Here is a 27,009-nt window from a genome sequence, read left to right on the forward strand (position 1 = left end):
GTTAAATTTTAATAGATCCCAGATTGCGGCTACCCCCTATATTTTGAAGGTTAAGAATCCAAATATGTAAAAAAAAATGTGTTTATTCAGAGAAAGTAAGTTTTTGTGTCTGATTTCGTAATTTAATTACTAGTTAGCAATAATTAATTAGCATATTTGAGATCACCCCCATGAATCATTAAGATTGACACTCAGTTCGTGAAAATCCGATCATTAGAANTTTTTTTTTTTTTTTTTTTTTTTTTTTTTTTTTTTTTTTTTTTTTTTTTTTTTGCGGACTGTACACATCCTACACTTTATAAGAGAGGAAAAAAACATGAACCTGGAAATTTTAAGATTTTTACCTGAAAAACCTGAAAAAATCAGGGAAATTTGAAATCTGATTTGAGAGGCCACCCTGTAATTCTTTTTATTAAATATGCTCCAAATCTTCGTTTCGCTGCCCCAAAATTGCTTTTTTGTTGCCCCAAAGCCATGTTTAGCCGCTTGCACCATTGGATATGACTTAGCTGTCAAAATCAAGTAGTTTAAGAAAAACTTAAAAAAGAATAAAAATTGAATTGCAAGAGTTAGAAGAAGTAAAATAACAGCAAATAAGTTTACATGTTATAAGCAAACATAATTAATAATTTACTGTTTTTTTTTTTTAAATATAAAATGCCTTAGATTTTCTTATGTATTCTAATTTTAAAATATAAGATTGGTAGGTTTTTATATCAATCCTTAACATCTGTACTTTAACAAGATTTATTAAAATATTCGAAACTGGAAAAGGTATTTATGTGTAAAGGTGAAAATTTATTTTTCTTGACGAATTTTGGCAAAGTCAAAATTTATTTCAAAAGGGATAGAAAAATAATTCAAAATATACATTTTTGCAAGTTCCTTATAATAACTGCTTTTTAATTTAAAAAAAAAACTATCTTTTACCCAAAGTTTTAAAATTTTTGATAAGTCCTTAAGATTTTGGACTCCTTGGATTTCTTCTTCTGATCTCTGTATGAACCGTGGTACCCATCTTCATGGTTAGAGAAAACTATGAAACTTATTATATTATTTCTTTCTTTAATTCTGTTCAGAACAGAATAATGCATTATAATTGCTAAGCTATAAGAGTCTCACTGTAATTTTCCAAAAATGAAGTCATTAAAAATAAAAAGGATACATCATATACTTTTTGCGGTTGATTCATGCACAAAAGTGATTTCTGATTCATGTCGCTCAGTATCATGTATTAGACCCATCTTCATATTTAGAGACGAGAAACTAAGATAGTCTTTGACGGTGAACAGTAGTGTGTTTGATTTATTGTGCGGGATAAAATCTTCACAAGTTAAATCATAATATTGTTACATAGTATGGTTTTATTTATGCAAAGAAACCATATTGCATGATAGTTTACCCTGTCCCAATTAGTAATTTGTACTGAAAAGTTTGGTCATTACTTAAAGAAATGCAACCTGTGAGAAAGTATACAGCCATGCTATAAAGTTTCAGATCCAAACCAAAAAAGTTATTTTTATCAAACATTTTTAACATATGCTAAATTACATTGTTGATGTAGATATACTTGTACATATTTAAGTAGGGAAGTAAGGGATTGGAAAATTCAAAATAAATTACATATAGTATCTTTGGTCATTTTTGGTTTTGTTTGGACAGTTTTTCCATTTTGTTCTGTTTCCCACTTTCTTCCAGTGTCTTAAAAGCAGGCCTGGACTGGCAAGTAGGCAGACCGGGCAAATGCCCGGTGGGCCTGTCTGACCTGAGGGCCGGTTGGGCCGAGCGAGAAGCGCAAATTTTTTTTATACATTGCATGAATTTCAAAACATATTGTGCAAATAATAATATTAAATAACATACATATGATATATGTAGTAATAATATTGTTTTAATATACAGGGTGATTCAGACCATGCGTGCCACCCATTTTTTTCGAGGATGGAGCAAATAATTGATTTGAAATGAAAAATCTAATAACTGGATCTACCCCAAGGAATTCAATAGTGATATTGTTAATTCCCGGAAGTACCGGAATTTGATATATTAAATGGAATTACAATTTTGATATATTAAATGGAAACCTATATCTTATTTGGCATCACTGGAGAGGGTTTTCGAAAAAAGTATCTTTTACTTGAAATTTTTTTTTATATCTCTTACTTCTCTTTTTTTTTATATCTCAAGATAATAGATACAAAAAAATTCTGATTATTTACTTCAATTTATCATTTTTTACTTCAATTTATCATTTTTACCAAAAATAATTAACTTAAAAATTATTAAAATAGCTTCAATTTTTATAAAACATGGGAAGAAAAGCACAAATGTGTTTTAATAAAGGTATAAGACATTATGACGAAAAATTTTTTTTTTAGTGAATATGTCAAAATCTATTTAATATGTATTTTTTCTTATCTATTATCTTGAAAATAGAAAAAGATATTAAAAAATATTTGAAGTAAAAGTTATTTCTTTTCAAAAACTCTCTCCATTGATGCCAAATAAGATATAGGTTTCTATTTAAAAAAGTCAAAGTTGTGTTCAAATTCCGGTACTTCCGGCTACTTGCGGGAATTAACAATATCACTATTGAATTCCTTGTGGTCGATTCGCTGTTATAGAGTGTAAATCTTCAACCGAACAGAATGTTTTCTTTAGTGGATTCAATTTTAAAGTCTTGTAATATAGATATAACAAAGTGCATCGGTAATTCAACTGACGGGGCTGCAAATATGCAAGGTGAATATAAAGGATTTTCTTCATGGCTTTCCAAAGAGTCCCCTGGTCAAATTCATGTTTGGTGTTATGCACATGTCTTAAATTTAGTTTTAGGAGATACCACGGAGACACTAATTGAAAGTGCATCGTTTTTCAGCCTACTAAATAGGGTCACAGTATTTTTGCGTGAATCATTCCAACGCATGAACATCTGGGAACAAAGTAGCGAGCACGGAAAAGCATGTTGGAGAAGCATGTTGGTGGTCCAAAAATTCTGCATTAAATAAAATTTTTGGTTTATTTTCAAACTCAGATTCAACTATAAAGCCGTTATATGTCACATTGATTACAAGCTTAGAAACTTTACAGCAAAATTCAAATTTCAAGCCTGATATCCTTGAAAGGCAAAACTATTTTTGGAATCATTTTGCAAATATCAAACAGTAGTCACTGCCAAAATATTCTCAAGAATATTTGAATTAACTATATTTGCAAACCTCTGGTTTAGACATCTTAAAAGCTTTTGAAATGGTATCACAAACGTGTTCAGAACTAAAAGAATAGTGAGAGATTTTGAAGGTGTACAAAAAGTTACAGATGATTTTATTATTCGTGCAAATAAGGAATTAGAAGTAACTGAAACTGAAATAGAAATTCAAACAAAAGTTTCCACAAAAAAGAGTGAAGAAAAGAAAATTGATGCCGGGTGAGATAGCGCCGAATGAAACAGTTTTTGATGCTGAAACCACTGCATTTAAGATAAACGTCCATAACATTATTTTCAGCATAGTTGTAGTGTCAATGGAACGCCGGTTTCCCGCAAATGGAAAATTGTACGCCGATTTTTCCTATCTAGATCCGAAATATTTCCCTGAAAGGTGTCTTAACAAGCTTCAATCAGGCGAACTAAATGAGTTAAGCAAACTCTTGCTAAAATTTGACGAAACAGCTATAGGTGAAAATTTGTGGATTGAACTAAGAAATTTAGCTTTACATTGGGAAAAACTGAAAAATTCAGACTTAGAAGATTATAAAATAATCAGACAAGACCATTCAAATGAAGATAATAGCGAGTTTACTTTGGAAACAGAAGAAGAAGACACGCAGTGCGTGCAAAAATTGTGTTATTTGTTGCTACAAGATATTACAGAGATTCAATTTATTGACCAATTCTTACAATTTAATTGGTCCAGCATTAAAATTTTTACTAACATTGTCAATAAGTCAGGTGGCTTGGGAAATATCATTCTCCCCATTAAAAGTAATTAAAAATCGAATGAGGAGTGCTTTATCTTCGGATAATTTGAATGCTCTCATGGTAATGGCAATAGAAAAAGATCTATTAATGAAATTAGATAGCGACAACATAATCGATAAAGTGGCAGAAAATAGTTAGCTTCTTCAAAAGTCATTAAATTAAATTTTAATTTAATAACTTTTGAAGAACATTAAATCTATTTTTAAAAAAATGTTTGTATAAATTATTCATGTATGTGTAGTATAATATGTGTATGTGTAAATATTTTTATTTACTCTTCATCTTTCACCTTTTTGATTTTATCAACCTGTTTCCTCATAAGAACCATGCATTTTAAACTGAAATATATTCTATAAAGAATTATTAAGCAATTTTTATCTACTTTCTTACTTCAATAAATTAACTTGCGTGTATGAAAATTTATAAGTAAAAAATGCCTAAAAATGATACATTAGGAGTCGCGTACGCAGTGTTTATCTGAAGTAGAGGGCCGATATCTCTAAAATGCCCGGACCGATTTTAGATCCCAGTCCGGGCCTGCTTGAAAGTAATAAGTTTCTTTCGGAAAAATCCCTAACCTTGCTGTGGTCACCAAAAATCTCTGTCTCTTTGAATTTCTGAGGCTGGCTGGTGTAATTTAGCTATTACTGCTAAGTCTTAAAATAGCACCTACTTATACCTGAACTATCTCTCACATGTGATTCATTGCTGATCCAGTTCATTTAATGAGTTAAGGGGTCTTATGGCTGTCACACTTTAGTGGTGCCTTGATTTGATTGATAAGATCATTAAAATTATAATTAAATTACAAGGGTAATGTAGGGTATATGCTAAATAAGAAATCCTCCTTTTAAAATATAGATAATTTGATTTGATCAAAATAAATATTTTTACCACTATAGTTATTTTAACTTTCTCATATATATTTCAAATGAACCAAAACCTATTGCAGCTTTCATGCTTTTTGATGAAATTAGGTAGAATTCAGCAAAATATACTACTCCTGAAGTGAAACTGAGTTTTAATAGCCATTAGCATTTACTTTTTTTAAAAATATGATTATGATGCATTTATTTAAGAGCATTTTTATTTCTAAATCAATATTTACGTATGTTTTTTAGTGAAATTAATAATCAAAACGTGTTCTTTTGTATGTATTATAGTAAGAAAACAATCAAACAAAATAGATAAATTATGCTTCATATTTAATTTATATGAATCCAGTGTATATAAAATGCATCAAAATTTTCAGTGAAATAAATTTAATGGTTTGGTTTTAGAGCCTTTTTAAAAGGAAGCTTGATTTTATACCAACTTTTACCCCCACCTGACCCTATAAATTAATGCATTAGTTTGTGATATTAGATAAAAATGAGTCTGAAATTTCTTGATGCAATTTTAGGGTTATCAATACAAAATGAGATCAGTGTATGCTCATTTCCCAATCAATGTTACAACGTCTAAAGATGGATCAATGGTTGAAATTAGAAATTTCTTGGGTGAGAAAATTGTAAGAAGAGTGGAAATGCAACCTGGTGTAACTTGTCAAAATTCTTCCCAGCAAAAAGATGAATTAATTCTTCAAGGAAATGATATTGAATTAGTTTCTCGATCAGGTAAATTTTATATTTTGATTAATTCATGTGCATTGTGTTTTATCTATTGCTACTCTTAATGATGGGATTTATTTGATAAGTTCATATTGAAAAATTTTTTATGTATAAACTTTTAATTGTACAGTGCCCGCCGCTAATAAAATCAGCCGCTTTATAAAATCAAATCGGCGAGAACCGAATCGTTACAATATTAATACATGTTAAAAACATCCTTTAATAAAATCAATGCCGCCTTTTTTTAAAATCAAAGGTGCAATATTTCAGCTTTTTTTTTTTGTTCTTATTTATAAAATATTATTTTTTCGAAGTTTAAAGATTTTTTTAGAAGAGGCAACAGTTACTCACAATCCTGTGAAACAGGTGTGGTTAGCACTTTCCTGCGATATACATAGTGTAAGAGTTAAGGAAAAATGTGGGTGGTAAGCGGCGAGTTCATAGAAATCAATGTTAATTCCTTGACTTGAATGAAGTTTGGAGAAACCTATCTCACTCAACAGGGGGTCGAATTCTTATCTTAATTTTAATTAAATGAACCATAGAAGGGAGAGAAGCTTCTTTTGTTATCTATCTTAACAGAGAACATGAATAGATTTCCAAAAACTGTCTGTGCGCATGTTCCATATTATTTAAGTCGTTTGAGTAAATTAAAGTTAGAGCACATATCATTTTTAAGTTCGTTTAGTGTTAAATTTTATCAGCATGCCGAAAAGGAAGGATATGAGTCTTAAAGATAAATTCGAAGTGTCGCAAAACTATGATAAGCTTCCTAAATGTAGTCAACATGAAGCTTCAATAGAGATGGAGATAGGGCTCATAACTGTTTCGAAGAAATGATCAGCAATGAAGAAAATGAAATGGACGAGAATTTTTCACGTTACGTAACTATTGACGATAACCAGCAAACATCAGGAGAAAAATCTGATTCTGAAATTGTTATAGACATCAAAAATTGCAAAGTTATTTCCCTTCAAGAAGTGGAGGAATCAGACTCAGAAGATGAAATGAACTCATCAGTGCCATCTTTAATGGAAGTCAGAAAAGCACTTAATGTATTGCGGCAAGCCTTAAAACAAAGAGGAGGAATATCGAAAACTATAAAAACTTCTATAAACTCTCAAATGATGTTGAAAAGTTAATTTTAAATACTGCAACTCAAGCAACCATTGATCGGTTTTTTGCAAAACTTTTGTAAATTTAATCTTATGTTGGGTTTTACTTTATTAAAATAATTAAATTAGTTAAAATAAAGCATTAATGTGGTCATTATTTCAAATTTTAAAGTGTGTGCATTTAGAATCGATCGTAAAAATTATTTTTTTTTTCAAATGTTGAATCGCCTCTTAATAAAATCAGCCGCTTAATAAAATCAAAAGAGCATAACACGAAAGTGATTTTAATAAACGGCGGGCACTGTAGTAACATAGATTTAAAGATTTTCTATTTTCGTTTATTATTTCAAGAGAACTTCAGCATGCTTCTTAATGCACTGCTTCTTAAATATGTATTTAATTCTATGTACTGGTTCACTTGATTTATCATAAGCATATTCCATGTCACAATATGCGATTGATCAGCTTAAAATTTAGTATGCTTGTGGATATGCTTGGGCTTTAGAATTATTACTACAAAGTTCCAAATTTGTTTTTTTATACTATTTTATTAAGACTTGAGAGTTGTAAACTTGAGTAATAGCTTTTTGACATATTTGATTCACTATAATTTCATGGTAATGGTCTGTCAATTTTTCAGCCTTTTACACGTGACTTATTGGAGCGTAAAATTACGGCACTAATATTTAGAATCTTTTTTTTTTTACATGCTCAATTCCATCGTCATAGCTGCCAACTCGTCCAGTTTATCCGTAAGATTTCCTGTTTTAACTGTTCTTCGGTTTTTAATTAATATTTCAGATTTTTCTACTTTTTTATCGCTGAGTTTGTCGCTACTGCACTACTACTTGCTTCAAAAACGAAGCGTGTCTGAAGCCAATCAAATTCCTCCTAATGTTCCTAGCACGTGATCGGCCAAGTGTACAAAGCCTACAAGCGCTTAAACTGGAACATTAGGTCGAGATCAGGGGACTTACTCAGTTAAGATCAGGGGAAAAGCATATTGCTCGACAACCTATTGCTAATATTTTGGCAACTATTTTTTGCAGGGTTCGCCAAGTGAAATTTTTTTTTTTTACTAGGTGATACATTAACAAATTTAAACAGTTTTATTTTCTGGCTTTAAAAAACAAGCTAAAACTTTTTTATGCGAGAGCTTTTTAAAGTTATTTATCTAAAAATGATATCATTTTCCTAGATTTAATTAGTTGTAAAAAAAAAATGGGACAAGTAACGAATACTCTTTATAATTATGCTTAATTCCACTTTCTACTAATCTTATTATAAAAACACAAAGGACCATTAAATATTTATTTCCGTTTTTATTAAAGTCAAAAGTAAGATGAAATTTTAGTTTTTACTGATTATAAATATCTACTGAATATAATTTTATAGTAAGTAATATATATATATATGTTTAATAAATATAGTAAATATATGTGTGTGAAAACAAAAAGATTAATAAACTTGTTCCTTTTATATTATTACATTTATATTTTATAATGCTTGAGTTCAAAATTGTGAAACATTATGTACATAACAATTAAGAAGATTCAAATATGTATTAGTGATAATGCATTGTTTAAACTTAATATAAAATGTATAAAAAAAATTAAAATAGCTTTTTGGATTTATTTCTATTTTTAAGCTTATACAACACTTTTTAATAAATGAATATTTACACAGTAAAACTTTAAGTTTGTGAGCACTAAATGAAGAACCCCAATTTCTCCTGAGTTTTTTAAACCCTGATTTTTTTTTAATCGCTTGCTTTGGGAGAAAAGAGTTAATATCTGGTGGACAAGCTGCAACCGCAAAAAACACTGCGAAAGATTTCAATTTTCATCTTAAAGGCTGCACTGCCGCCAAAGCCGCACTTTCGTTTTTTCCGATCAATTATCGATGTTTATCAGATATCACATGTGTGAAAATACACTTAAAATATAATAATCTTTAAAACATAAACTCTATACTTAAAAATAGTCATTGATAAATCTTTTTTTATGAATACCCTTATTATAAAAAAAAAGAAGAATTGAGAATGATACTTACTTACAGAAGAAGCATGTATAACCAATCAAAATCGTAAGTTGAGAATGTGTATGCGATGAAAAATAAACTGATCACACAATAAAAATAAATCAACCATTTTTTTATTTACTTCTCAAATATTTCTGATTATATATTTATTCAAAATCATTGAAATCATATTCTTCACTGTCAGAACAAAACAAACGGTTGTAAATCATCTAGTTTATTTTCTATGTCATCATCCGACTTCAAGGAAGGAACATCTTTCACGCAAAAGCGTGTAGTGGTAAGGTAAGAGAAAGAGAAGGGAATGTATGAAGACCTGTAGAACAGGTAGGGCAGACAAACTGAAGAACGTGAAGACAGCAGTGGAATATGTGGAAATACAAACGGCACCCCTTCCCACACTAGGTCATCTTATTCCAGGTGCATCATGTGTAACCGCAGCCTTCGAAATGTAGATTCTCCAATGACCTTCAATTTTCAGTAAAGGAAATGAATAGTTAAAAAGAAAATGAATTTGCTAAAAAGAAAATTAATGGTCACTGCAGTCATAGGAGGGGCGACACTTACGGAAGAATTCTATGATGTCCAAAATATTTATGACATTGACAGCCTAACATAAGTTTAGTGTGAGTAAAAATTAAATTATACACTTCCTCTCCTCTTTGAACTGGGAAATTCGGAAGGAAGAGAAAATGTTTTGTTCTTTCTAGCACAATGACCTGTGTGAGGAAGGGTTAGGAATGACAGCAGAACATATGGAAAATTAAACAAATTGTTCTTTTGATCACTAGTTGTAGACAGGTGTTACGAAACTTTTTTTAGCTGGGTTCGTTCTAGCTTCATAAAAAAGGCTATGATAAATTCTAAAAGGAACAAGTTTCCTCATAATTAAAAAATCATCTTATTGTTTATCATTACAAAAAATTTTAATCTTTTCTAACCAAAACAGTTAAGCATAAAAAAAATCAATTTAAAACTACTTTGTAATAACAGAGCTGATTGCTCTGGAAAAAATCCAGATTTTTCACTAACAGTGATCCGGAAATCGAAGGTCCAGATGTTTAAAAAAATCATTGATCACAGAAGTTTCCGAAAATCAAATTTTCAAGGTGGATCTTAAAAACACAGTTTATTTTATTTGTTTGTAAGGGAGAGCCAGATACTTTATAAGCTTATATTCATGATTAATATTAATTTTTTATCAGTAAATAGTTATTATAATCATAAACTCAAGAAAGGACATATTTGTAAATTAAGTTCATAGATAATGAGAAATAATAAAGTATTGAAAAAGTTTATTTTTGATTTTTAGATGATGTAGAAAATGCTGAGGTAAACGCTAAGAATTTTTTTTCCTACTGAAATTGATTAAACGAAAGACTATGTAAGATATAACAGAATACTTACTTTCAAGAAAAAATAAAATAAATTATGAATTTCAATGGCGAATGAATTTAGTTTCTGAGACAAAAGCAAATGTTCCATTTTATCTTTAATATTTTTTATAAAGTCAGTAGTGGGATTTGTTTTGAAGAATATCGTTTTCTTTTCTTTCTATTTTTTGTTTTTTCTTTCTTTCGAATAAATTTTTTTTTTCTAGTCGATTTTTGACAGTTCTCACATCAGTCAATCGCAGATCAGTGTCAATTTAAAACTCCCATGCTTTTATTTAATGCAGAAGCATATTTTTTCTTTCTTTTTGTTTTTATTTCTATATCTTATATATTGAATGCATTGGCTCGCAAGTGGGACTGAAATTTTTAACCTGCGCTGAAAAATAAAAAAAAAGGAAATACAACTAAAAGTACCTACTGAAATCGGATCGATGCATAGAACAAAGAGTTTATTTTCGAGTTTTGTGACAATTAGAAAATAAAATATTTGTAAGGAAAATATAGATGAGAAGAGAGTTAAAAATAAAGTGTACTAACTTTAATTATTCTTAAGTTACAAATTGGAACACCATTTGTAGATGACATCATGCTGTTTTTTGTTAATCGAGAACTTCTTTAATTAAACTATATTTTAGTGAGAGAAAAAAACGTTTTCAGAGCAAACATTACGAAATAAGTTCGTAATTTCGGAAAATTTTCGGTAAACATCTGTTTTTGAATTAATCTGCCGTAATCGAAAAATTATCACGTATGGCCTGGGATAAATGAATAATAAGATAATTGTTTTTGTATTCTTAATACTTAGACGAATTAAGGAATTGGATAACTTGCGATTTCACAAATTTTTTTTTTTTAATTACTTAATATTTTTTTTCTACACCAAAATTTGGATTTTCGACAGTAATTTTTAAAACAAAAAGTTTTACGTTAAAATATTTAAGAACATGATTGATGGAACACTTATAATTTTACATGTATGTTAATTCAATACTACATATTTATCCTTATGCCAAAATTTTGGGTGATTTTTGACAGTTTTCTAAAGTTTATTTTTTTTTTTTGACACAATGATTTAAGCCATCAATTGTCAAAAACTTGCCAACCCTGCTTAAAAGGTGCTTATTTTTTGTTGAAAAATTTGGCTATGCACCCTGTTATTTGATGTTGGGTGCATATTTCAAATCTAAAGTATGTATTACTTTTTGGTGCACTTGCTATGCACCTTAAAGTTACGCACGTCGAAAACAAAGCTTTTTCTGCCATTCATTTTTGGTTATCTCTACATAGTTTTTAAAAATCTGACATTTTTATTACAATGCACGCGCCGTGCCTAACATTTTCAAGGACAAAACTATACTAATTTTAAAATTGATTTATAGAGCATGCAAACTTATCAGAGAAGTAAACTGTTTATCTTCAAAAATTAAAATTTTTTTTCATGAAAGAAAAAATTTTGAGCTCTTTAGTGTGTAATTCTTTTGTGTAATATGTCATTTTTTGCTGATGGGTGCTTTTTTTCTTCAAGATAGTGATTTTTTTTATTACTTCTGACTCTTCCCTTAAATTGAACACTAACTATTTTATTTTGTGTTAAAACATTAAATCCATCATCAAAGTAAGTAGAAAGACATCAGTACTTCGGGACTCAGTGGCTTAGGTCCAGCACACATCTCCGGGTGAGAGCTGAAATCCAAGTGGCATACTGATCGACGGTGAGCTGGTTTTTATCCTTCTTGAGTGTAGGTGCGCACAGTCCGGGAAAGCTGATTTGCATCATGAAAGATCAGTTTCTTCCAGCCGCATTGCATTTTAATGAAGATGACGTTTGATGTGATGAGTCTTTGATGACGCCACATTAGTTTGGAAATAGGTCCATGGAAGTAAAAAAATTAAAAACATTCTAATGTAGCAAAATGACAACAGTTCAGTAGTGAAAAGTGTTGATGATAAAATAGTCACATTCACAATATCTTGAGAAACAAAAAGCAGCTTGAAGTAGCTGATATTGCAAAGCTGGTGAAATCTGCTGCTGACTCTAGTGAGAAGGCGAGCTTCTTATTATTAAATCAAATGCTTTGAGAAGAAGTGAACAGAAGAGAGCTAACTTGAAAGGACTTGCAAACAGCATATATAAAAAGGCAATGATGAGATTGATTGGTTTTTTCTCTTGTCTAACATATTTTTGAAAAATTTGAATAACTTACATTTTAAAAGATAATAATTTACTTACATTTTTTGTGAAAGAATTCTGTCGTATACTTATATGTATTTCGTATGTCATATACGAAAAATATATTTTTAAAAGAACCGGCAGTCCAAGTTACAACATGGTGACATTCCTTGGATAACACTTATTTTGAATTATTGTTACGTATTTCAAGTAACATAAAAGATTTTACATTTTGTGAAAGGCATAGTTCATAGAGAAATATATTTATGCTAACTAGCTTTGTTGCCCATATTTTAGACAAGTCCACTATATGCAGGGTGCGTACTGACTCCTTGGAAATAAAAGTCTCCCAGGAGTACTTGGAACAACTTATATTTCCAAATTAGTCCTTAGATAACTCCTTAGATTATTGCTTTGCATAGATGAACTTGCTAAGTCCGCTGATGAATTTGCTGTCGTAGCTGGGAAACTAAATGATATGCAGTGGTGCAAGTGCTGCACCGATCCACGCCAGTTGTGGAAACCTGCTCCCACATGCTCCAAATTGAAGTAGTTGGCTTAAATTGCTCCAAAAAGGATATTTTGCGGCAACCAAGCTACTCCCATGTAGGTTGCTCAGGATTCAGTGCGAAGGATTCTTGCACTTTCATGTGCAACTCTGCTTTATTTTGCAAGATATTCTCAATTTCAGGCTTCATTTTCCACTCTCTGAAATGTAACCGAAACTTGTCGAATNTTTGCGGCAACCAAGCTACTGCCATGTGGGTTGCTCAGGATTCAGTGGGAAGGATTCTTGCACTTTCATGTGCAACTCTGCTTTATTTTGCAAGATATTCTCAATTTCAGGCTTCATTTTCCACTCTCTGAAATGTAACCGAAACTTGTCGAATTTTCGGGGACCAACTAAACATTGCCAAATTTTAATGGCAAGAGAAAATTCTATTTCTCTTGTTTATTTCATAGTTATTGAAGTGCTATCAACTTCGTCAATGGCAAGCTAATGGCCTTCATGCGCTGTTCTATTTATAGATTAGTACCATGATCTTTGAATTAATTTGAGGAACCATTCACTAAGTACATATTTTCATGTTGATCCTCAGCAGTCAAGAATCACAAAGCTTCATAACCTCAAAATTTCCATCTCCCCTTTATTCATTTAATTTAATAAAGATGAAAATTAATTGAGTTTCTTAAATGTAATTTTTTTATCTGAAGGACCATCCACTAAATCATATTGTATTTAAACATTGATTTTACTTAATTGATTTTTTTTTTAAATAATATTTTTCTGTTTTTTACTTATTGCATTTTATTATTGTATTATTACTTTCAAAATTTTCGGTGCTCTTAATTTGTTCAAGGAAAAACTTAATAATATTTAGAGGCAAGCATGAAGAGAGGGGCTTTCAATATTTTAAATGCAGCAAAAAATCTTAGGTTTTTCAGATTTGTCATTCAAAAATACTTTAATTCATCTCTTGATTTAAAATCTTTGATCTTTAAATGATCTTTGATTTAAAACAATCGATATAAAAAAATTTTTAATTGTCACATATTTGTGAAATATTATGAGTGTAGGGACAATATAATTATTTACTTCTGACAAATTTTTTTAGCTTCAATACTCATTGAATTTGCATTTAAAAATTATAAAAATTTTTTTAATCATTTCATTAGTGAAATACTGTACTTGGTAAAGTTTTAAAGAAAAATGCACTCGATAACCTTAAATAATAGTTAAATTAGAGTCTTGAATTACCTTTTACAGAATTAAATAAAGTAATTATTAATTTAGGAAATAGTATGAGCCACGCTGTATTGAATTTATTAAAATTGCTTTTGTCAAAAGCTCTTTTTTTTGATGAAATGATGTCTCTAGTTAAGGCATTGTTAGGGCGTTTTTTTTAAAGAGTTCTTCNTTAAATAAATTTTTAGGTTTTTTCCAAACTAAGACACCATTGATTCACTTGCTGTATGATGAAATGATGTCTCTAGTTAAGGCATTGTTAGGGCGTTTTTTTTAAAGAGTTCTTCTTTTCTTAGTTTGTCAGGAAAGCACTTAAAATCATTCGATGTAGAAAACGCAGATATTTGGCAAAATTCAAATTTAATAGATGTTGGACTAGATACCACAAATGTGATGACATCCTTATCTTCAGAAAAAAATTCATGTATTTAGGTGCCAGGTCTATGGCATGTGCAAAAAAGTTATTAAAAGCATTGTCTCTTGAAAATAGGTTGCTGTTCCATCTTAAAGTGTTGCATCCTATAATGAGAATGGAAGACACTTCTATTAAGGCATCTTTGTTCCTAGATGAATGGACAAGGTTACATAGAAAACCAGAAGGTTATTCTTCTGACTGAAATGAATATGCACCAATTGATATGTTTTGGAAAAACTATTTTGTGAAGAAAGAAAATTTGAGAAATATCAAATATCCTCTTTTAGCAAAGCTTTTTAAATCTCTTTTGTGCATACCACATGGGAATGCCGATGTTGAAAGAAGTTTTAGTGTGAACGAAAAGCTACTTGACACTAGGGCAAGTTTAAATTCGCATAGTGTTAATGATTTGAGACAAGTTGTGTCAAATATCAACAAAATAGGGGGTTTAAATAACTTTAAAGTTGACAAAGATATGATTAAAGTGGCTCATGTAGCATTTAAAAATTATTCTGCTCGATTAGAGGTTGAGAAAAAGGAATGTGAAAACACTGAAACTTAGGAAAGCAAATTGAAAGCTGCTGAAATTGATTTGCAAAAAAAATTGAAGGCTTCTCAGAATCTCTTAGCCACAGCTGAAAAAAATATTAAAGATGGGTTGAATAATAAAGACATGTTGAGTATAGAAATCGGACAGATCCTCTTATCTGAGGAAAAGTCGAGGATAGCAGAATATTTAACAGCATTTTAAGATACCAAATAGAAACTTAATTTTTTAATGCTGGGACCTTCATGAAAATGAAAAAAAAAAAGACATGTTATTAATGAACAAAACTGAAAATTCTTGTTATTACATTCTTGTTTTAATTCTTTTATTACATATGCTCCAAATCTTCGTTTCGCTGCTGCAAAATTGCTTTTTTGTTGCTCCAAAGCCATGTTTAGCCACTTGCACCACTGGATATGACTTAGCAGTCAAAATCTAGCAGTTTAAGAAAACTTTTAAAAGAATAAAAATTGTAAAAATAATTTTACATGTTACTAGCAAACTTGATTAATAATTTGCTGTGATTTTTTATTATTTTTTTGGTATAAAATGCCTTAGATTTTTCTTATGTATTCAAATTTAAAAATATAAGATTGGTAGGTTTTTATGTCAATCCTTAACGTCTGTACTTTAACAAGATTTATTAAAATATTTGAAAATGTATTATGTGTCTAAGTGATAACTTAATTTATTTTTCTTGACGAAGTTTGACAAAGTCAAAATTTATTTCAAAGGGGATAGAAATTAAAATTAAAATATGCATTTTTGCAAGTTCCTTATAATAACTGCTTTTAAATTTTTTTTTAAAAAAACTATCTTTTACACAGAGTTCTTAAATTTTTGATAAGTTCTTAAAATTTTGGACTCCTTGGATTTCTTCTTCTGATCTCTGTATGAACCCTGACTGTATGATAATGAGACCGTTCTTCAGTGCAGTATGCATAAACTTTTTTTTAAATTTTGATAAATTTACCGAAAATATTTTTCTTTAAAAAATAGTATCTTTAAAGAAATTCCTTTTGGTTCTTATCAGTTTTCAAATGATAAGTACTTTTATTTTTTAGAATTGTGACATTTCTGTTTTTCTAATGATTGCTTCTTTCTTTCCAGCGGCATTGATCCATCAATCCACACTAGTGAAGAAAAAAGACATAAGAAAATTTTTAGATGGTATTTATGTGTCAGAAAAAACTACTGTTGTTCAAGCTGAAAATTAAATAAAATAGTTTGAAAAACTTAAGCCTATTCTCATAATAAATTGAGCTATTTACTTTAAAAAATAATTTTAAGATCTTTCCAGCTCTTATATTACAACATACTTATCTCAGAGGTAGAACTCCTCCTATATTTCGTATAGGTCCTTTATCTTATAAAAAGGTGAAAGAGCATCCTTCTTATAATAATTTACTATTTTTAGAGGATGGAATAATATTTGTATGTGGAAATAATTTGTTTAAAAAATTTAATTGTTCTCTTTATTCAGTTCTTCAAATAATTTTTATCCCATTAACAGCTCATTATGCTTAGAATTTTATTTCATATACATAGCTGCCAACATTTACTGCATTTTCCAATAGACTGTTTTTGCCAGTTTCTCCTGGTATTTGTATAGTTTATAAAATTCCCTAAAACTGAGTAAGTTATCTAAAATATTCCCTATTGAAATAGAATTTTGCACAGTTTATTGCTTGCTTGAATATTTAAATAAGTAATACTAATCAGAATGAAGCAAGTCTCATTTATGGAAATCAGCTTAAAACGTTTTTTTGTTCTGAAATGTTCAGCTCAGCTTATTTTTATTCAGAACTCTTTTTTTTTAAATTAATTGAGAAATCTTTATATTATCTTTGAATGAAATGCCTATTAATATTCAAATTATGTGTAAACATAATAACATTTCAAATTTATTTAATTATAACAAGAAAATGTTGCAAACCTTTTACGGTTTTAAGTTAAATGAAGTTTTTGTATTTTGATGACAAAAAATATCTAAAATTCCTTGTATATCAAATATTTAGTATAGTATGCAATAATATTATGAAATTTCTATTTTGTAAAATCTACTGGAATTTTTCGTATCCATATATATAAATTCCTTTCAATTGTAATTTTTTAAATTTTGAAAGTTTCTTTAATTGGGTTACTGTGCAAAGTTCGACTTTTTTCCCTGTAAAACTGTTGGGGGCATCTTTGTATAAATGTGTGCGGACATTGGTTTCAGCAGTGCAAGATCCTGTAATCTTTCCCTCATACTTTCAGGGTTGTTGCATTAGGTCCACACTTTCACCATTTGATTAGAATGTGTCACTTGTTCTCTGTTGTCAATATGTTTATTTGTGCTAGCATTTCATGTCATCAAAAGCAAATTAATTTCAAGTTCTTTTGTAGCAATGTCATCTTGAATTTTTCAATTTCCTTTATTTGTTTAATTTAATAAAGATAAAAATTTCGATTTTTTTTTTTTTTTTACATGTAGCACTGTCCACTAATTGCATTAGAAATTTTAAACTTCTTTCTGTACTTGATTATTTTTTTCTTTTAACCTATTGTATTACTAGGCTTAAAATTTTCAGTGCTCTTAAAGTTATTTTCTGAGACAAGATTTTTAAAAAGTGAAGTTACTCACTATTTCAACACTAAATACAATGAAAAATCTTGTGTTCAGATTTACCTTTCTAAGAAAAAGTATTAATTAATCTCTTAATTAAGTATTAAAACAATTGAAATAAATTCAATTAACTCAGATTTGTTTAACGTTATGAATGTAGAGACCATATAATAATTTACTCCTGACAAATGTCAGCTTCAATAATCATTGTATTTACATTTCAAAATTATTGAATTTTGTAAAATCATTTTATTCAAGAAATACTGAACCAAGTTACACATTTTAATAAACATTGAAAAGGAGCTATTCACTAATTTACATTTGTAATATGAATTTATAAAGGTTTTCTTAGTTTGCCTTATTCTTTACATATCTTTACAAATTCAGTATGATCAATAATATTAATCTTGCTGATTTTTTTTAAAATATACTGTTATAAATAACTCTTATTTAAATCTAAAAAATACAACCAATAACTTTTTTAAATTATAGTTTAATTATAATTTTGAATTAATTTTTTTACATTATCAAAGTAATTATTAATTTTTAAAATAGAATGAGTGGCTCAATATGAAAATATTTAAAATTGTGTTTTAATTAGGGTGACCAGATTTTTTCGGGCAATTCCGGGGACACTCATCTCTACCCCCTACCCCCCATTTTATCGACAGAAAAAATTGGAAAAAAATTTTGATCATTTATCTTAAAAAATATTTTTTTTTTTTCGTTTACATTTTTTTTATAATTTAGTATATAAATTATATCGTTAAAATCGTGATCATAACATTTTTACACAATTTTAAAATCTGTTAACAAAACAATTGTATTGCTTTTAAAATTATACTATTTCTAAACACCGTATTTTTCTGAAGAATGAATCTTCTTTAAAATTTCAGGATTTTTTTCGAGTAATTGAGAAAATATGTCACATGAAAAATCAAAATTAATCAGTACAGATAAAACCGCTTTCACTGTATTCACATCCATTCGCGATTTTTCTTTAGTCCAATAGTTATTTATGCGCGAAAATACCCGTTCTACAGGCGCATTGCTGCTTGGCCAGCACATTGCAAGCTCAACAATTCTTTTGATATTTGTAAATGGTATATTGTTTTTTTGAAAATAATTGTTTATTTCGCGCCATTTGTCTGTTATGTGTACGGATTGGTACCATTTATCGTCTTTTGAATCCAAATAACCTTCAAGATAAGTAAACTCGTCAAATAAATCGTCGGAATTAACATTCAAAATTGCACATTTTGAAGAGAGAGACAGAACTGCCTCGTCGAATTCAGACCGTGAAGGCTTACAATCTAAAAGAAGGCACTTCAAATCAGACATATCATCGTTGTTATCGTTCCAAGCTTCTAAATATGAAATCGCAGCTTCATAGAATTCTTTCGACGTTTCTAAATAAGAATCTTCAGTAATGATATTCTCAGCAATCAATTTAGTCAATTCAGGTTTTACAACAAGTGGAACAAATTTGGCATTCTTTCGTGCTTTCAATTTAAATATCAAATCCTTGACAACCGCTCCAGATTCAATAACACATTTGTCATCGCTTTCAATTTTCAAGATGCTTTGATTAAAAATTGCAGCATGCGAATGCGCAAAAAACAACCATAACTCGGTTGTTTCACTCTCAAAATAATTCTTCAAGATTTTTGGGCACTTTTTTTCAGACAACATAAATTCTTTAAGAGATGAATAAATTTTAAGAATTCTTTCTACAGCAGGAAGTAATGTCAACCACCTAACATGAATGTGTCCTAAAATTTGATGATATTCTTGGTCAGCATACTCACAAAATTCTTTCAGTCTTTCAATTCGGACTGTGTAAATTTTAAAATAACTAAAAAGTTTAGATACCATAACTTCAATATCTACAGGCAAACAATCAAAAGCAGTTTTAGCGCCATTATGTATAATATGCGCATTACACCCAAAACCAAAAATATCTCTTCCTAACTCAGTTTGAAGTTTAGTATGAACATTTTCTGTTCCTCTTCTTAACAATCCTCCAAAATTAGTGTTAGTATTATCCGCAGACAAACCAGCCATTTTATCCTTCAATTGGAACTCGAATAGTGCGTTTAATATTTCTGAAGATAAAATCTTTGCAGTTTCTCCTTTAATTTCGTTTAGTGATACAAGTTTATTATTAATTGGATCTTTAGCACAGTCCCACTGAAAATACCGCACTAAAATAGGAAGTAATTTTACATGATTGTGATTGGAAGTATCGTAAGATATTGTTACAAATTGAACAGACTGTAAATCTTTCTTCAATTCAAGAAATGCCCACGGAGAAAAAACATTGACAGCGATAGCTTCGCATTTTGTTCGGGCACAAGAAAATTTCTTGTCTACAAATTTCTTCTGTAAATTTGAAGTACAGTCCATGCTGCGAAACGATTGGTTGTGACGAATGGTGTGAAATGCAAGCGTTCCTTCATATGTTGCTAAGTCAAACTCTTCTTTGGATGGTTCCAGCTTACGAAAAAACTGTTTGACGGATTTCGTTTTTGTTTTTGCTGCCAAAGCTTCTTTGTGTTTAATTGTAAGAATGTGATCTGCTATAGCTGTTCGTCCTCCACTTCCAACTGAAAACGTTGCTCCACACATTGTACATTTTACTTTGGAAGAATTATCAGGATTCGGTTCAATAAATGGAAACTCGTTTTTCCAATCATCCAAATAATGGCATTTTCTTTTTTTTGTTTATGTTGCCATATTGACATCTATTTTAAAGAAATAAAAATATTTTTCTAAATATCTATTACGATAACAAATTATGAGGTTTTCAAAATGTAGAATAATTAGAATTTATAAAAATTAATTAGTCGTAAGTGATAATAATAACAATTTCATAAAAAATGGTTTTATACTTTATTGGTTAGATATTTATAAAATGTTTACCTGATTATAAAATGTTTTAGTTATTTTTCTAAAATAAAACGGAAATGTAGTAATTGTTGTTGTTTTTAGTGGAAATTAGCTAATATTGGCAGTTTATGTAACCCAAGATATTAATTGTTTTAAAAGCAGCAACTAATATTCATGTTACGTCTTGCTTTAAACTTCTTTTCTTATATAAACTTGTCTGGCGTACAGCCTAGTAAAAATGTAAACATAACTAGATATTAAAGTTATGTGTTCCAAAATTTCTGTAGTATAAGTTATAGTGTGTTCTTAAAAACTAGTTTACATTTAATTTTCAATGCTTACATTAATTTGTATGAAAATTTTTGAGAAAATAAAAATTGCATATAACGTATTTTTATCAAATATTTTACACAAAATTTTTTAATTTTATAACCGGGGACACGAGGTCCTCGCCGGGGACAATCCCCGGAAATCGGGGACGTCTGGTCACCCTAGTTTTAATTGTTATGGTGGATAATATTAAAAAAGGAGCCCTTTGTCAAAAACTACTTATTTCGTTATGATCACACAGTAAAGTCTGAAAATGTTTTTGCATTTTATTGATGGAAGAACGTTCAACAATGAGAAGAGTTAAAATTTTATTAGTGTACCTACCCTATTTATATAGATATATTTTTAAAGATGTATTATTGCAATGTCGGAAAGCACTAATTTTTGCGGAACTTATATGTGTATATGTTACTGTGAAACACAGAAATCTGGAGAATGTCGACATTCACCGGTGGATGTCAACATTCATGTAGTCGCTTTGGCGTATGTCCGAAATATTTGCTAAATACCCTTATCTCTGACTCTGACCGGTGAATATCAACAATCACATAGTCGCTTTGGTGAATGTCCGAAATATTTGTTATATCCAATTTTATATTAATTTATTCGTTAATATTATCATATTTATTTGATATATTTATATTTATTCTATATTTTAATACTTACTGACGATAGATTAGAAGAAACATCAGTGTTTGGAGTATCGGGCAAATATATACTGTAGTGTGTGTCTCAAGTGTATATAATATATATAATAATATACACTTGACCTTAAAAAAACATCAGTGTAGGGTATACCGGGCAGTGGCACTTAACCTTAAAAAACCATCAGTGTAGGGTTGGTTAAACTATCGAATAAATGTAATTATATCCTTGAATAAATTCATATCAAATCGAATGTAATAAATATTTCGGACATTCACCAAAGCATATCTGTGATTGTCGACATACAGCGGTGAGGGTCCGAATATACAAGAATGTAATGAAATATACGATCTTTCACCGACGTATTTGGTGTTTATCGATATTCACCGGTGAAAGCCAACAACCACCGATTTCGGTCTTTCGCCGTGACATATATACATATAAACTTATGAAATAGGGAGGACCGTTTTTGTAAAGAAAAAAAAAATAGGTAATGCCTATAATGCAGATAAAGTATCAGATGATAGCTACGCTATTCGCTGACACCTGGGGGTTTCGGAAAATGTGGCCACTATGTTGACCTGGTCAAGATAGTTGAAATATCTAACCGAACAGGATAGGACCTCGACAGGACTGACCTGTATAATGCAACAAGAAAGTCCATTTCACAAATAACAGTCGCCCAGAGGCCTAATGCAGGTGTAGTCTGCAGCTCTTGAAAGGACTGTCTAGCCTGGTGCTGAGAACACCTATCTTGGACAGGATGTTTGGGGGCGAATTCTCTTCATTGATAGTCACCATTAAGTCTGGGCAGTGACTCAAGACGTTCTCATCTTGAATGAACCCAGTAATCGATATGGGCCCTCAAACATTGTTGAAAAGGGCCACAGCTGTCTAGGTAGACGGACATGCCGATCTTTGTGTTCGAGCGAGGTACTGTGACAAGATCCTTGCGCCTTATGTGATACTTTTCCACGATAACGTCCGTCGACATAGAGCTCAGTTGGACGAATACGTCCAGTAGAAGGAGTTACCTGCGATGTCCCCTGATCTTAATCCCATTCCTCAAAGACGTTGTCAACTTATATTTGACTTTGTCATTTGGGATGTAATGCCAAACATTAAATTCGCCATATCAATTGCTTCTTGGCTAAATTAAATAACCTAAATTAAAAACCTTGGCTAAATTAAAAACCTTTTTTAAACTAAACAAGAAAAGCTTTTAGAGACTCATTTATTTCAAGGAAAATTCTTTGTGGATTATTATTAAACTCTTCATAATTTATTGCGGCATCGCGCTATTTTAAGCGAAAGTTTAGAATTGATTAGATGCATGGAGCTTTTACGCCCTCCTAGCTCGAAGCTGCTTGTCAAGTGAGTGTCCTGTGCAGAATGCCTTCATTGGGCTCTTATACAGGGATGTGATTCTTCCACGGATTTCCATTTTTTTTTCTCCAGATTTTTTCCCCCTAATTTCCGCGTGAAATTTTTTTTTTGCACAAGTTAAAATATTTTATGAGGAATTTTCCGCGGAGCGAAAGTATTGAAGTTCTCATTCCTCCCTCTGAAGTCTCGCAAAAAATCATTCCCTTGGGATAAAACTGGTTGACCTTTATTACAGGGATGAGATTTTTCCGCTTTGTTGCGGATTTTCGCTTTTGTCTCAAGTTTCAGCCTTTTTATCAAAAACTCCGATTCTCTAAATGTTTTGGGTTTTTTTTAATANTCTTCTTCTAAATATCCCACTTTTTTTTTTTTGAAAATTCAGTCGTTGAAATAAAATATATTTATTTACGATTTTCAGAGATAAACAGAAAAGTCTAACTACGTCCTATCTGCTAACCCTTCCGCATTTTTACTTATTTTAGCTATTTTGTCCGATTTTACGCACAGAAAATTTTTTTCCGTATTTTTATCCGTCTGCCGGATAGCTTGTATTTTCGTAATTCCGACGTCGCTGCTTCCTGTTTTCTGGCGTTAAAGCAAACGAAAAAAAAAGGAGGTGGATTTTGCGCTGAAAATATTTATTTGCTCAATCAGTCATGTAAATTTTTATTTATTATGTCAAAACAATACAAACAAGCCTTTTAGAAATCCCAAGTCCATGCTCTGCAAATATCTCGATTCTTATTCATTCTTGGATTTCCTTTTTTTTACTTTATGACTACTCTCAACTCTGTATAGTGATCTAATAAGCAAGCATTTTTTTTTTTTTGCTAATTTTTTACAATGTAGTGACCTGCTTGGAGACGTAATAATTAAGCTTATGATCTACTTGTTATAATGTTATTTAGAGCACCTTTTATTAATACATTAAAATAAAATCGAGAGCGTTATATATATGTTACTATGTATCGTGGCGCCATCTAATGGAAATAAATTCGTCAGCGAGTTTTTAAATCTTGACGAAAATGGACCTTAACCACAGACAGATTAAGAGCCTCAGCCCTTAAATGTAATTAAAAACAACAATGCAAATAAAAAAATTACATAAAAGCCAAATTTTATCCTTTTTCCTGAGGATCTGATGGAAAACAAATTTTTCATCTCTTTGGAGGGTTTTCAACGGTAATCACGTATCCTGCTATTTTAGATCAAAATTAAAATAATTTTGACAATTTTGTTATTTAATTTTTAAAAATGTTTCATGACCCACAAACTATTTTTTTTTCATTTAAATTCATTAAGTATAACACGATTTTTTAATCAAACTTTTCGGGTTTTGCGTAGTGTCTTCTAATATGCTTTTTAAATTTTTGCTGAAAATATTTTCATTGTTGGTCTCAAGTTAATATTCATAAAAAAAAATTTAAAAAATATCGAACTGGAACGAATTTTTATAGAGAATACGAAAACATACAAATTTCAGTATTGAAAGGGAATTAATAATCAATAAAGATAAGTAACTTTTTTTTATTATCTGAGAATGATGAGAAACCTGTGACAATTCTCCATGAATTTGTAAACGTTTTCTTATTACCTACAGCATTTATTATTATTAACGAAATTAACTCGCTTTCTTGTATGTAAAGATGGTAATTAGGTAACTCCTCTTCTCCGCCTTTTGACAGTAATGCGTTTACAGTTTTTTGTTTGTTTTAGGTGTGACAAAATAGAATTATTTTCTTTTTCGCTCACTTGAAAAAAGTAGTGTTTAAAATTTTATTTTAATTATTATTTTATTTATTACAATCAATTAAAAATGTTACAATTAATATGTTGAATGTAAAACAGTTAAAGTTTTAAATTAATAATAAATCAATTTTATAATTGAACCGTTATATATTACTTCACTTTGAACTTCATTTCTGTGAAAAATAACAACAGAAAGAGAGTTTCTGTAAGGCAGTGTTTCCCAAAGTGCGGTACGCGTACACCCAGGGGTACGGGAACAGTTTAGCGGGGGTACGCGTTCTAATGCAAAATATCTTGTAACAAACGAAAATTTCAAAACAAAGCTAGCCATGAAAATTTACGATTACGTATTTTTCTATTGGCTATTTTTTGAAGAGTTATCAGTTAATAATTAGTGGTGTCAACAGCCAGTTGTGATTTTTAACTTTTGTGCAATTTTTTTATAGTAAAAAATACATTTTTTTTTTTTTTAGTGGTACACAGCGTTACGAAAAATTGAGAGAGGGTACACAAAAGTCATAAGTTTGGGAAACACAGCTGTAAGGTGTAAACTGATAAGAGCGTGAGCGATTACTTTATAACGCACAATATGCTTTCATATTGAATTTTATTGAATCCTAATTTTATTGTAAATTCACAAATAGAGTAGCAGCTTAACTGAAAAAGTGTATCAGTTTTATTTATATTTTATTTACATAATCTGTTTGCTAAAGCAAAACGATTAAACGCATTTGTTTTGAAATGATTGTTATAATAGGTAACAGACCACATGTAAACGACAGGAAATTTAATTATGATCAATTATAATAAAATGATCTCACTTATGCACCGGTGTAAGGGGCGAACAGAAAAAAGCGCATAAGTGAAAGAGGCGTATAAGTGAAGAACTTCAAAATTCTAAAACTCAACGTAAATTGCAGTGGCGATATGAATAAATATGTTTCTAAAGATTAAAGGTTAATATTTATACTATTTTGGTATTTACTGTAATTATACAAAAAAAATTTTAACATACCTAAAGACAATTTATTTTCTTACAAAATAATCCTTAATACATGTTTGTATTTGTTTTTTCCGACGTACTTCAAAAATTGTTTTTTCCAGTTCACATGAATGGGATAAGGGAGTTTCAGAAGAATTAATTTGTAAATAGTCACGAATAGTGTCTAAAGCTTCTAATACTGCTGTGTGATTTGGAGGAGCTTTATCATCCTTGTCAGTATCATCCTCCACGTTCTCATCCTCCATTTCATTAACGATGTCATCAATGTCTCTAACTGAATTACGTTGTTAATAGATTATCATCAAAGACAATAAATTCATTAAAAGAAACAAGTTCGTTAGATACAACTTTCCATTCGTTATCACTAAAGATCGATATCCCAATCTTCTTCAATTTCGTTAAGATTCATAAATTCATTTTCATCTGAAAATAGAAATCCAGCTTTTTTGAAGCAATTCCTTATGCTGGATTGTCCAATGCTTCTCCATGCAATGCATACCATATTCATAGCGTCAAGAATTGAAATCTTTACGTCGGCTGCTTTCCCTGTTTCCAGTTCTGCTAGATATCGACAAATCAATGTTTTTCTGTAATGCACATTCAAGGAACGGATCATGCCTAAATCCAAAGGCTGTAACTTGCACGTGCAGTTTGCAGGAAGAAACACTACTTTGATATGCTTAAAAGTTGGCAAGTCTCGTGGATGGGCTGGACATTGATCCATAAAAAGGGGGACTCTTCTTTTTTCTTTTCCATTTTTTTCTCAAATGAATGAAGAAAAGGTAAAAAATTTTTAGAAGTCATCCATGCTGCTCTATTGCTTGAGTACTCACAGGGAAGTCGCTTTATTTTTTTTAAAAACAGCGAGGCTTTTTCGACTTGTCAATAATAAAAGGGGAATGTTTTTCTGATCCATCTGCATTACAACATAATAAAATGGTTAATCGTTCCTTACTGTTTCTTCCACCGTGGCAGGGTTCCCTCATAAATGCCAATGTCATCCTGAAAAACAAACCAGTTTCATCACAATTAAAAATGTCCTTTGGTTTGTATCCTTTAATTAAAGATTTTAATTCTTCTTTCCATTCCTCTACAGCAGGGTTTCTTAACCTGTGGTTCATGAACCCCTTAGGGGTCCATGGGTCATATTTCCTAATTTTTAAAACGTTTGGATCAATAATATTGAAATAACATTGATCTTTTTTTTCTTTCTAAAAGGTGATAATACATACATATTTGAAACTAGGTGATCGAGATACCTCAAATTCAGTACGGACTGCACACAGCCCTCTAATATCCCTGTCATTTTTAACATCCTCCACTAACCGGCTTTCAGTTTGCACCATCAGGGGCAACCCCCTGATGACGTCCGCTGTGCTATTTTT

The 27,009-nt window shown here is 30.2% G+C and overlaps 1 protein-coding gene across 1 annotated transcript in view; it reads left to right on the top strand.

The window, feature by feature from the left end:
* LOC107449384 (large ribosomal subunit protein uL6) overlaps window positions 1-16,254 on the top strand; it is a gene marked incomplete at its 5' end in the record, with an annotated part of 19,220 nt that extends 2,966 nt beyond the window's left edge. Inside the window, 2 exon segments of the mRNA XM_043055979.2 lie at window positions 5,382-5,595; window positions 16,125-16,254. Of these exon segments, the coding sequence (XP_042911913.1) occupies window positions 5,382-5,595; window positions 16,125-16,231 (321 nt within the window).
* Between the last annotated feature and the right edge of the window lie 10,755 nt (window positions 16,255-27,009).

The sequence above is a fragment of the Parasteatoda tepidariorum genome, chromosome X1 (genome assembly GCF_043381705.1).
Source record: "Parasteatoda tepidariorum isolate YZ-2023 chromosome X1, CAS_Ptep_4.0, whole genome shotgun sequence".
NCBI classification, from domain to species: domain Eukaryota; kingdom Metazoa; phylum Arthropoda; class Arachnida; order Araneae; family Theridiidae; genus Parasteatoda; species Parasteatoda tepidariorum.